Source organism: Hylobates moloch, unplaced genomic scaffold (assembly GCF_009828535.3).
Source record: "Hylobates moloch isolate HMO894 unplaced genomic scaffold, HMol_V3 SCAFFOLD_14, whole genome shotgun sequence".
Lineage (NCBI taxonomy): Eukaryota > Metazoa > Chordata > Mammalia > Primates > Hylobatidae > Hylobates > Hylobates moloch.
The window spans coordinates 71214889-71226954 of NW_026652289.1; the positions used below are offsets into that span (position 1 = coordinate 71214889).

The window sequence follows — 12066 nt, forward strand, 5'->3', positions numbered from 1 at the left end:
CATCATGTTTGAGTCACAATAAGCAGGCAACATGGAATGGAGCAAGCAAAGACCAGATCATAAAAGGGATTATGAGCAAAGATGAGAAGTTACATGATTCTATTTAAATTTTTAGAAAATTCTTCTAGCTGCTGTATGATGAATTCATACTTACAATGAAACACAAGGGTAGAAGCAGGAAGAAGACTTACGAGTCTATTTAAGTAATCCAAGTGAGGGCTGATGTGACTTGGGTTAGGGGGTAGTAATGAGAGGTAGGAAGAAGTGATGAACTTGGGATATATTTTTAAAAACCTGCAAGGTTAATTAATAGATTAGAATGTGGGGTGTGAGGGAATCAGAGAAATCAATGACAACACCTAGTTTTTGACTGGAGCAACTAGAATGGTGATTCCATTTACTGACATTTACTACCTGTGGGTGATTGGCATGTGGGTGGTGACTTATTTCTTGTAAGTTTAAAATTTCCTTCCCCTTCCAAAAAGCTGCATTTTTAGACACATGTTTCTGTGACCTAGGAAATTAATCTGGAGGAACTTAACTTTTTTATATGACCATTTATCCAAGGAAATAATACAAATTCAGCTTTTCCATTTGACTTTGTACCCATGGTTGTAATAATTTTTAAATATCATTTTTCAGTGAGAATGCAGATGCTCTTGCTCAACTTTTGACCCTGGCACGATGGATACAGACTGTTCTGGCCAGAATATCAGGTTATAATATAAGACATGCTAAAGGTTTGCTTAAATTTATTTTATAGTAGCTGTGTGAAGATGGTGTCAGAATCTTTATTTTTTTAAATAATTATTGTGCTAAAATATGGTTTGCAAGTACGGATTTCTTGAATATCAGGAAATAGAAGTTTTTGAAGCTAAGAATAAGTGGCTTAAGTTGCTTTATTAAATTTAATCGTTTTTCATACTAGGAGACAATACAGACAGTGATTATACTATCAAGTCCGTCTATCTGATTATTCCAAGCAGTCAAACTGCTTAGATTTAAATCTTAGATCCAAGATTCATCTAAATCACTAAGATCCACTTACTGATTATGTGATCTTGGGCAAGTTACTTAAGCTCTGTGTGCCTCAACTTCTTATTTGCAAATTGGGGATAATAATATTATAATAGTGCCTATTTTATTGGTTGAAGGATTAGCAGAGTTATTATATGTAAAGTAGAATAGTCCATGGTACATAGTAAGTGCTACATGTTAGCCATGACTATTACTAATACTATTAATATGTGGTTAGTAATGTTTGTAATAATGAAAACATTTTAAAACTGTCATCTTATTTACATATTCTTTACAGTTGTGAGACAGGTAAGGCTACTAATGGAGACATGCTTAAAAGGATAAAATGGGAATTTTTAAAATACAGTGAGGAAAAGTTGTCTTTTGTTTAGGCCAATGGTCCCCAACCTTTTTGGCACCAGGGACCAGTTTTGTGGAAGACAGTTTTTCCACGGATGAGGGGGATGGTTTTGGGATGATTCAAGTGCATTACATTTATTGTGCATTTTATTTCTATTATTATTACATTGTAATATATAATGAAATAATTATATAACTCACCATAATGCAGAATCAGTGGGAGCCCTAAGCTTGTTTTCCTGAAACTAGATGGTCCCATCTGGGGATCATGGGAGACAGTGACAGATTGTCAGTCATTAGATACTCACAAGGAGTGGGCAACCTAGATTCCTCACATGGGCAGTTCATGGTAGAGTTTGCGCTCCTATGAGAATCTAATGTGGCTGCTGATCTGGCAGGAGGTGGAGCTCACGCGACAATGCGAGTGATGGGAAGCGGCTGTAAATTCTGATGCAGCTTTGCTCACCTGCCGCTCACCTCCTGCTGTGCAGCCCATTCCCAAGGTTCCCAACAGGCCATAGACTGGTACTCGTCCGTGGCCCCGGGGTTGAGGACCCCTGGTTTAGGCAGTGAAATCAATAGGGTGAAGGCAAAGTCCAGTATTTTAAAAATTATCTTCTCATCCCCTCTTTGGATCTAAAATTGATGAAAACTATACCTAGAAAATATTCAAGAATATTTCTAGGTATTCTACTCAAAATATTTATGTCTTATTTCTACAATTCATATCTTTCTGTATTTATCCACATTTTCCCTGATTATTTTACCCTCTGTTATGCTTTAATTATGTCTTTTCAGTTACATACTTTTAAGGAAAATGAAGGATGTATACAAAAGCTACAGAGGAAGAAATAGGGGTGATGGTTTTATTTCTCATCACTATAGTCTAAGTTACAAAGGTTTTTTGTTTGTTTTGTTGGGGAGCGTTTGTTGTTTGTTTGTTTGTTTGTTTGTTTGTTTAAACAGGTCTCACTCATCACCCAGGCTGGAGTACAGCTCACTGCAGCTTCAACTTCCTGGGCACAAGTGATCCTCTCACCTCAGCCTCCCAAGTAGCTGGAACCACAGGCTTACACCACCACACCCAGCTAATTTTTAGATTTTTTGTAGAGACAAGGTCTCGCTATGTTGCCCAGACTGGTCTCAAACTCCTGGACTCAAGCAGTCCTCCTACCTCAGCCTCCCAGAGTACCAGGATTACAGGCATGAGCCAGTGTGCCCAGCCTAAGTTATCATACAAAGTTTTATGTTCCCTGCCTTGTTGACCTCATATGTGTGCATGTTATGCAGTTAAGAATGATACAAGAGGAAATAGCATTAACAGCCAGATTTTATAGTATAAAACAATAGGACTCATAGGATTTTTAAGAAGGAGTTGATCAGTAGGGGCTGAAGTAGTAAGGGAAGATGTCATGGAGAAAATGAGATTCGATTTGACCTTGTATAAAATTTGGATGTGTGGTAGGGATAAAGGAGAACCCAGGTAGAAAACAGAAATGTTTTTAGGGAACTGTGAGCATGGCATTTTCAGAGACATTGAAAAAGCCTGGGCTACCTTAGTTGAGAGTACACAGTGGGGAATAGTGGAGAATATGGGGCAGTTGTGGAGGTTTGTAAGAATTTGGACCTAGTCATTTAGAAACACAGAATGATGGAAGACAACAGTCAGCAATGAATGAGTCTGGCAACGTCCTGTCAGTTTCCCCTCCTCCTTCATTTTATAACAAAACCTTTTCCACAAGTGGTGCTAATGAGATAACAATCTGTTAGGTGGAAAACTCTTCTAACAAAAGACCTTATATTTGCTAAGAAGTGATTTTTGGCATGTACTTAACTACTTCGCTACTTGTTTTAAGCACTGAGAAGCAATTCAGTACAAGAGATTCTTCTTAATTTTTATAATAATTTAAAATGACTTTGACATATGTGAATTTAGTTTCTTTTTATTTAAAAAAAATGTAGATTGACATGTTGGTTTTACATCCTGATTTTTAGGTTTCAAAAATTCAGCCTTAAATCAGTTTTTTTATTGTTATTTTGGCCTCTAAATGTTTAATTGGAGGTCTCAAACATGGCATTAAGTAGAAAGATCACTTTATTAGCAGTAGGACCTCTGTGACCGTCTAAAGAAGTATAAGAGTGATTAGTATCTTTTAAACATATTCACTAATTTACTTAGAAGCCTATATTTTTAAGAGAAGAAAATACTGAACATAAGCTAAGGAAAAACTATTGAAATAAAGAACTTTAAAAAAGAAATCATGGAATGATTAAAAATTTTTGAGCAAGTGACTAGCATTTATTCTGGTAGCTTTTTAGTGTGGGAGTGGTGCCGCAGATAGATTGGAAGAATGAGGAGATAACTCAAGAAGGTTAGTCAGGAATCAATTGCACTGGTCCTACCATGAGATAGTAAGAGGTAGTGGTATTAATAGTAAGCATTGACAAGTTTGCTCTGAATGCTTATTGAGTAACTAATTGTTTGGGGGAAAGAAACAGCCAAGAGATTGTAAAGGAAGGATTGCAGACAATGTGTAAGCATTTTATCTATATTGCCTACAAATATGGGGAGGTTAGGAGAAACAACAGATAATAAATTCAGTTTCTATTTATTTTCATGCTGTGTTGTTTTGGTACATAAGTAGGATTAAACAAAAACATAGTGATAGTGGGAGATAGTTTTATGGCTGGTCAAGTCATCCTAATAAATAAGGACTTAGAGAATTTTTAAAATTAAGCTTGATTTAGTAATATGTTCTACAGAAGTTTGTTCCTATTGGAAAATATATTTTTATCAAATGCCCATGGATTTTTTTTTTTCAGACAGCATCTTGCTGTGTTGCCCAGGCTGATTTGGGATGAGACAGAACTTGTTGAACCTGAATTTATTGCCTTCTAAAACACTTTAAAAGTGTTCATTTTTCCAGAGGTTTTTAACAGGACCAGAACCTCCCAATGTAATATTCCAAATATATAAGATAATATCCAGAATTACTTGACATACAAAGAACCAGAAAAATCTGACCAATTCTCACGGGAAAAACAACCAAATGCCAATCCTGAGATGTTTTAAATGTTAAACTTATCGAAGAGTTTTAAAGCAGCTAGTTAGCCTTGAAACATAAGGTGAAGATAAACACTCTTGAAAGAGTTGAAAGATAGAAGTTATCAGAAAAATAGGAACTAAAAAAACCAACCGTATGGAGATAATAGAATTGAAAAAATACTGGATGAAACAAAAATTAACTGGATGTGCTCAATAGTAAAGTGGAAGGCTGAGCATAGTAGCTCAGGCCTATAATAATAGCACTGTGGGAGGCTCAGGCAGGAAGATCACTTGAGGCCAGGAATTCAAGACCAGCCTGGGCAATATAATAAGACCCCATCTCTAAAAAAAAAATAAAAAAAAAAATTAGCTCTGTTTGGTGGTGTGTGCCTATAGTCCTAGGTACTTGGGAGGCTGAGGAGAGGATCGCTTGAGCCCAGGAGTTTGAAGTTATGGTGAGCTATAATCATACCACTGCAGTCCAGCCTGGGCAACACAGCAAGGCTATGTTGTTTCAAAAATATATATACTAGACTGGAGATGAGGTAAGGTGTCCATGAATGTGAAATTAGATCAGTGGAAATTATTCAGTCTGGAGAACAGACAGAAAAGAGATTGGGGATAAAAAAATATAACCTTAGGGATCTGTGGGACAATTGTTTTTTTCAATCTGACATTTGTGTCATTGAAGTCCCAAAAAGAAGGGAAAAATAATGCAGAAAAAATATTTGAAGAAATAATTGGTTGAAAATTTCCCAAATTTGGTGAAAGACAAATTTGCAGATTCAAGAAGTTCAGTAAATCTCAAGCAGATAAGAAACCACACTCAGACACATCATAAAGCAAACTGCTGAAAACAAAAAATAAAGAGCCAGGCACGGTGGTGCGTGTCTGTAGTCCCAGCTATTTGGGAGGCTGAGGTGGGAGGATCCTTTGAGCCCAGGAAATCGAAGCCAACCGGCAAAACATAGCGAGACTTCATCTTTTTTTTTTTTTGAGACGGAGTGTCGCTCCGTCGCCCAGGCTGGAGTGCAGTGGTGCGATCTCGGCTCACTGCAGACTCCACCTCCTGAGTTCAAGTGATTCTCCTGCCTCAGCCTCTCAAGTAACTGCGATTACAGGCACCCGCCACGACGGCAGGCTAATTATTTTTATTTTTAGTAGAGATGAGGTTTCACCATGTTGGCCAGGCTGGTTTTGAACTCCTGACCTCAATTGATCTGCTCACTGTGGCCTCCCAAAGTGCTAGGATTACAGGTGTGAGCCATCATGCCCAGCTGAGACCTCATCTCTTAAAAGAAAAAAAAAAAAAAAATTAAAAATCTTGAAAGCTACCAGAGAAAAACAACCCATTTCATGTCGGGAAATAGCATTTGAATTTGACAAGGAAATGGAGCTACAGGGAGGTTTAGTTTTCACACAAGGTTGCAGTAACAGTAAGTGGCAGAGTCAGGATTCAAACCCAGGCAGCCTGGCTTCAGATCATTTACTCTTATTCACTAATGTATGCTGCCTTATCAAGAGAACATTTATGCAGTCATTAAAAATGGCAAAATATGAGGGAGAGTTACTGATATAGAAAGATGTTCATGATCTATTAGGTGCAAAGGCAAGATGCAGGCTAGTATTATGTCATCCTCTTAAAAAAAATCTATATATGTAATATTTATGTGGGGAACAGAAGAACATCACTCAAATGTTAACTGTGGTTATCTGGATGGAGAAACTTCAGTTAATTATTCATTGCTTATTAGCATGTTCCAAGTTTCCTAAAACGATCATGTATAATATTAAAAAGCTAGAAAGCCTGGGCACAGTGGCTCACGCCTGTAATCCCAGCACTTTGGTAGGCCAAGGTGGGAGGATCTCTTGAGGAGTTCAAAACCAGCCTGGCCAGCAAATGAAGACCCCATCTTTACAAAAAAATTGTTTAAAAACTAGGCAGGCATGGTGGCACATGCCTGTAGTCACTTGAGAGGCAGAGATTGGGAGGATCGCTTGAGCCTGGGAGATGGAAGCTACAGATGATCATGCCACTGTATTCCAGCATGGGTGACAGAGTGAGACTGTCAAAAATAAATAAATAAATGCTAGAAAACTGTATGTCAGACTAAACTCATTCATGATTTTTCTTTCTTTTTCCTTTTAATTTATAAGGAGAAAACCCAATTCCTGTTTTCTTTAATCAAGGAATGGGAGATTCTACTTTTGAGTTCCATTCCATCCTGAGTTTTGGCGTTCAGTCTTCGTAAGTATCTAAACAGTTAAGAGAACTTTGTAAATCATTGTGAAAATAAGAGTAGGAAACAGCGTAGGCTTCCATCTTTCCTTACTTTTTTATTTGTAAAATAGTTTATCCCATTATCTTGTTCCTTTCTCTTGTTTGTTTTATTTGTATTAACAAAATGAAGGGGTTTGAGATATTAAAGTAATATATATTAAGGTGAACTATGCCTCTGAGTAAACATTTTTAACCACCAAAAATGCCAGTTCTCTGTGGCCCTGCAAGAGGACCAAAAATGCCAATTCTGTCTGGTCCTACAAGAGGACCAGAATTATGAGACTTCATTTAAAATTACATCTAACTTGCTTTGTGACTTTCTGAAAAGTCTCAGGTCACTCCATGCCACCAGCAGTTCATTTTTTGTGTATGTAAAATTGAGGCAATGGCCTTCTATCCTGCCTCATTAGGTTATTGGAGAGATGTAATGTACCCAAATCAGGTATTATTATTTCATTAATACTGAGTATCCAGGGTAGTTTTTCTAGTTGTGATCCTTGTTTATCTATCCCATTGCTACTGAAAATACTTGTTACAAATGGAAGTTCAGAAAACTGGAAATTATCACTCCAGGTACATGGTATTATCACATATACACACAACACAAACACATACACATACCCATCAACACAAAAGTACTTCTTTGGTTCCTTTTCCAAGCACCAAAACTTGTTAGGTCAGATCTGTTCCTCTGAATTTTATTCCTTCTATGTTCAGTCTGGTTTTTAATTAGAACCTGAACCCCTTCTAGCTGTGAGCGTTTGCTGCATCTTTTACAGGAAGTGAAGTTATGTAGGTCATTAGTATTTTATAAGAGCTATTTCTCTACCTTTAGAAAATACAGTTCTGCTCTTCCCATTTTTTTCCAACTGAATAAATCTTTGGAGGCTCTAATCTCTAATTTGGCAAAGAGCAGTTTACTTATGTTGAAAGCAGTTAAATTGTTTCTATTGCTTCAGTACTTAATTGGACTTCTTACTAAGTAGCTCCTTTTACTAAATCATACAAATTTTCTTGTTTTATTTATAGGATTAAATATTCAAATAGCATCAAGGAAATGGTTATTCTCTTTGCCACAACAATTTATAGAATTGGATTGAAAGTGCCTCCTGATGAAACAGATCCTCGAGTCCCCATGCTGACCTGGAGCACCTGTGCTTTCACTATCCAGGCAATTGGTAAAGCTCATAAGAAAACTGGTTTGGAGGTTTCAGTGAGACAGAATTAACTTTGATCATTCATTCTTAATTCTTTTTTTCACTGATGGCCCAGAATAATTTGACTTGTATGAGGACTATTAGTATTTCAATGTGTTAGTGTGGCTCCTGTCATTTGGTCTGATTTTTTTTTATGTTGATGTCTTTTTAACTATGATTGTGGCCATATGCAACAAAAGTTTAAAAAAAATTTTTTTTTAAGCTGGGCACGGTGGATTATGCCTGGGAGGCTGAGCTTTGGGAGGCTGAGGTGGGAGGATAACTTGAGGGCAGGAGTTTGAGACCAGCCTGGGCAATATAGCAAGACTGTCTACAAAAAATTAGCCAGGCGTGGTGATATGCACCTGTAATCCTAGCTAATCCTGAAGTGGGAAGATCATTCGAGCCCAAGAGTTTGAGGCTGCAGTGAGCCGTGGTTGCACCACTGCACTCCAGCCTGGGCAACAGAGTGAGACCCTGTCTCTAAAAAGTGTGTGTGTGTTCACACACACACACACACATGCATATATATTCCTTTAGTATCTATATTAAAGGAACAGCATGATGTAAGTTTTAGAGGTTCAAGGAAAAAAGAAAAGAATCAACTCAGAAATGTTCAGTAATTTTTCTTTCTTTTATACTTTGAGAGAAGAAGTGAGGGGAAACCAAAGTCACCTAAAAATTAACAGAAAGGGTAAAGGAAGACTGAGGCAGTTTAAGAGAGATTAGCAGGCAGAAACCAGCTCTAAAGGGAAGCCTACTATCAAATTTGCTGCCATATTGAAAATTTCCCATAGAAAAATGTAGCAGTGAGGGATCACTTAGATTTTTTAAGTTAGTGCATTTGTTCGTTATAGGGACAAGATCCAATATTCCATGGAAAAAATTAAGAATGGTGATTCTTCCCTATCTTTATCCAAGTCAACTTTGAATTCCCTTTCCAATATATATATTTTTGGTAATTGTTTTTAATGGGGTCCATTATATTTTCTTCATTTAAATATATTTTTGTAACAAGACACTTATATTTCATAATTTGAATTAAGTAGCATGAAGCCACTTTTTTTTTTTTTTTGAGATGGAGTCTCCCTCTATTGGCAGGCTGGAGTGCAGTGGCGCAATCTCTGCTCACTGCAACCTCTGCCTCCTGGATTCAAGCAATTCTCCTGCCTCAGGCTCCCGAATAGCTGGGACTACAGGTGCACGCCACCACACCCAGCTAATTTTTGTATTTTTAGTAGAGATGGGGTTTCACCATGTTGGCCAGGATGGTCTTGCTCTCTTGACCTCATGATCCTCCTGCCTTGGCCTCCCAAAGTGCTGGGATTATAGGCGTGAGCCACCACGCCCGGCCTTGAGGCCACATTTTTTCCCAAAGCCTTCCTACATACTATCATTAGTTTCTTAATAGAGTTTAAGAGTCACTTTCAGTGCCTTGGCAAAGGCAGGTTCCAGGCCACGGGCACCTGCCCTGAGCAGACCTCCTACCGGTGCCCTCAGAGGGCTCCTACGAGTGGGTTCATTGGCCTTGGCCCAGTGAGCCCCCGCCTACATTGATCTTAAGCCCATAGAGAAGGCCCATCCCGGCTCTGCCCCTGCCGGGATCCAGTTGCTGCCCCAGGGGGACTGATGGGCAAAGTCGTCCCTGTGGCTAGGCTGTGACCATCCTTGTCAGAGCCAGACTGCAGTTGGACATCTTGGGCCGAGCCCAGCACCATGCAGGGGCATGGGAGCTGAGGAAGTGCCGCTCAGGAGCTGGGGTCACCACTCCACCATGTACCTTCCAAGGATACCCAGGGGGGCAGTGGGCTGGCAGCTTCCTGCTGCTCCCTGTCAGAGTCAAAGCACAGATCCTCAGGGTGGGCTCAGGGGCCGAGGCAGCCCAGGGAAGCTCCGGTTGGGGACCGTGTCTTCCTGGGGTTGGTGCCCTCTGGCCGGGACTCTTTGCTGGCCCATGGTCCCCGGGTGCTGCCGTGGCGTGGCCTCCCACCTGTCTGCCTGGTGGAGGGAGCTGTGGGGGTGGGGACGTGACTGAATAAAGCCACCGTGGGTGGATGTGCTTGGGGGGAAAAAAAGTCACTTCCAAACCTGTTAGACTTAAATCATGGGTATAGGATAATACATCAGTTTATATTTGCTATGATTGAATCAAATGGGATATAGGAAATGTGAGGTTTATATAAAATAGAATCTGAACAAATCGATAAGAAATATAAAACATTCTTTTGGAGTCATGACATGCTAAGTCTCTTCAGGCTTTCAGTGAAGCTATTTCACACTTTACTATTTTGGGGGAGATAAGCATTAGGAAATCAAGAATTTATATTTAGATCTTGAACATTAAAAAGGGGGCACAGTCTGTTATAAAGGAGATAAGAAATTCACTGCTGATAGAGCTGAATCTTTTCATATGTGGTTCTATAATCTAGTAATTGGATTCCATTTGATTAATATCATATTGTGTTCACTATTGTGCTTTTTCTATCAAGCAGGCATAATGCTCTACTTTATTCTTAGTACATAAGCAACTAACTTATCTCAATCCCTGTGAAGATGGAGAGACATGTACAGAATGCATTGGCATAGGATAATAGTTGAGGAATCAAAACAAAGCGTCCTTTGAATTACTGTTTATGCAAAGATGAAAAAAATGCTTCCACACTCATATCTGCTGCTAAAGATCAGTGAAAATAAGAGTAATTTAGGAATAAATACCATGGACAACAAAACACAAATCTGTGGTTTTGGTATTTTAATTTTCTCTTTTTCTTTCTCTCTTTTTTTTTTTTTTGAGACAGGGTCTCACTTTGTTGTCCAGGCTGGAGTGCAGTGGTACAGTTATGGCTCACTGCAGCCTGAGCCTCCCCAGGCTCAGGTGATCCTCCCACCTCAGCCTCCTGAGCAGTTGGGACCACAGGCGTGCGCCACCACGCCCAGCTAATTTTTGTATTTTTTGTAGAGACAGGGTTTCACCATGTTGTCCAGGCTGGTCTTGAACTTCTGAGCTCAAGCAGTCCTCCTGCCTCGGCCACCCAAAGTCCAGGGATTACAGGCATGAACCACTGCACCCAGTCTCATTTTCTTTTTTTCCTATTGATCTTTTCTAATTCTTTCAAAATTGTACCCGAGGTCGGGTGCAGTGGCTCAGGCCTGTAATCCCAGCACTTTGGGAGGCTGAGGCGGGCGGGTCACCTAAGGTCAGAAGTGCGAGACCAGCCTGGCTAACAAGCTGAAACCCTGTTTCTACTAAAAATACAAAAACTTAGCCGGCGTAGTGGTGCATGCCTGTAATCCTAGCTACTCAGGAAGCTGAGGCAGGAGAATCACTTGAGCCCGGGAGTTGGAGGTTACAGTGAGCCGAGATTGCGCCATTGCACTCCAGCTTGAGCAACAAGAGCGAAACTCTGTCTCAAAAAAAAAAAAAAAAATTGTACCCAAAAGAGCAATGAAGTTATTTGTATCTGCCTTATATATTATTTTTAAACAAAATAGGTTATAATTACATATATAAATTACTTATTTTAGAATTTTTTGCATAAAAAAGATGCTGAGATGAGAAGAAACAATCCTGGCTGCTTTGTTTTTCCCAAGCGTCCTTATAAGATTGCTGCAGGGACTTTATTTTTTATGCTAGTAATTTGTAAATGGTATACATTTGATTCTCTAATATTCTCTCACTCAAAAATTGGAGAATTTTGGCATAGACTTAAAACACAAGACTTTGAAGGGGAAAAATGCAAATCATCTCATCAAAAATATAATTAAAGAACATTTGATAAAAAGTACAGTAATTATAGCACTATTCAGGATTTATTATTTTTATTTTTTTTATTCTTTGAGAAAATCTATTGGGAGATGAAGGAAAACCTCTGTTTGGAGCACTTCAAAATAGGCAGGTATGTATATTCCAACAAGGTACATGTAACTCATGGCATGCCTTTTTCCGCCCCCCCACAGTTTATTATTAAAAAAAAAATATCTTTATTCCTTTTCTGTAAAAATTAGCCGAATTCTATAGTGGGGAAAAAAGGAGCTGCGTCAGTCTTATAGGAAACTGAATAGCATGTGCACTTTACAGAGCTTACTCAATCTCAGAGGTTAAGTGTAATTCATACAGAGATTTCATGTGATGACTACTTTTTCTTCCTTTGTTTGTTACACTTCAA

At 38.8% G+C, this 12066-nt stretch overlaps 1 protein-coding gene across 4 annotated transcripts in view; it reads left to right on the top strand.

The window, feature by feature from the left end:
* Positions 1-12066, top strand: part of UBR1 (ubiquitin protein ligase E3 component n-recognin 1) — a 161079-nt gene that overhangs the window by 110015 nt on the left and 38998 nt on the right. For 3 of the 4 annotated variants that reach the window (XR_009209698.1, XM_032175696.2, XM_058427578.1), the window contains 4 exons: positions 643-740; positions 6581-6671; positions 7734-7882; positions 11741-11796. Coding sequence is in view for 3 of the 4 variants with exons in the window: in XM_032175696.2 (XP_032031587.1) it covers positions 643-740; positions 6581-6671; positions 7734-7882; positions 11741-11796 (394 nt within the window). In the remaining variant the exon portion in view is untranslated. The remainder of the gene's footprint in view (positions 1-642; positions 741-6580; positions 6672-7733; positions 7883-11740; positions 11797-12066) is intronic. The other variant, XM_058427577.1, reaches the window with a different exon arrangement.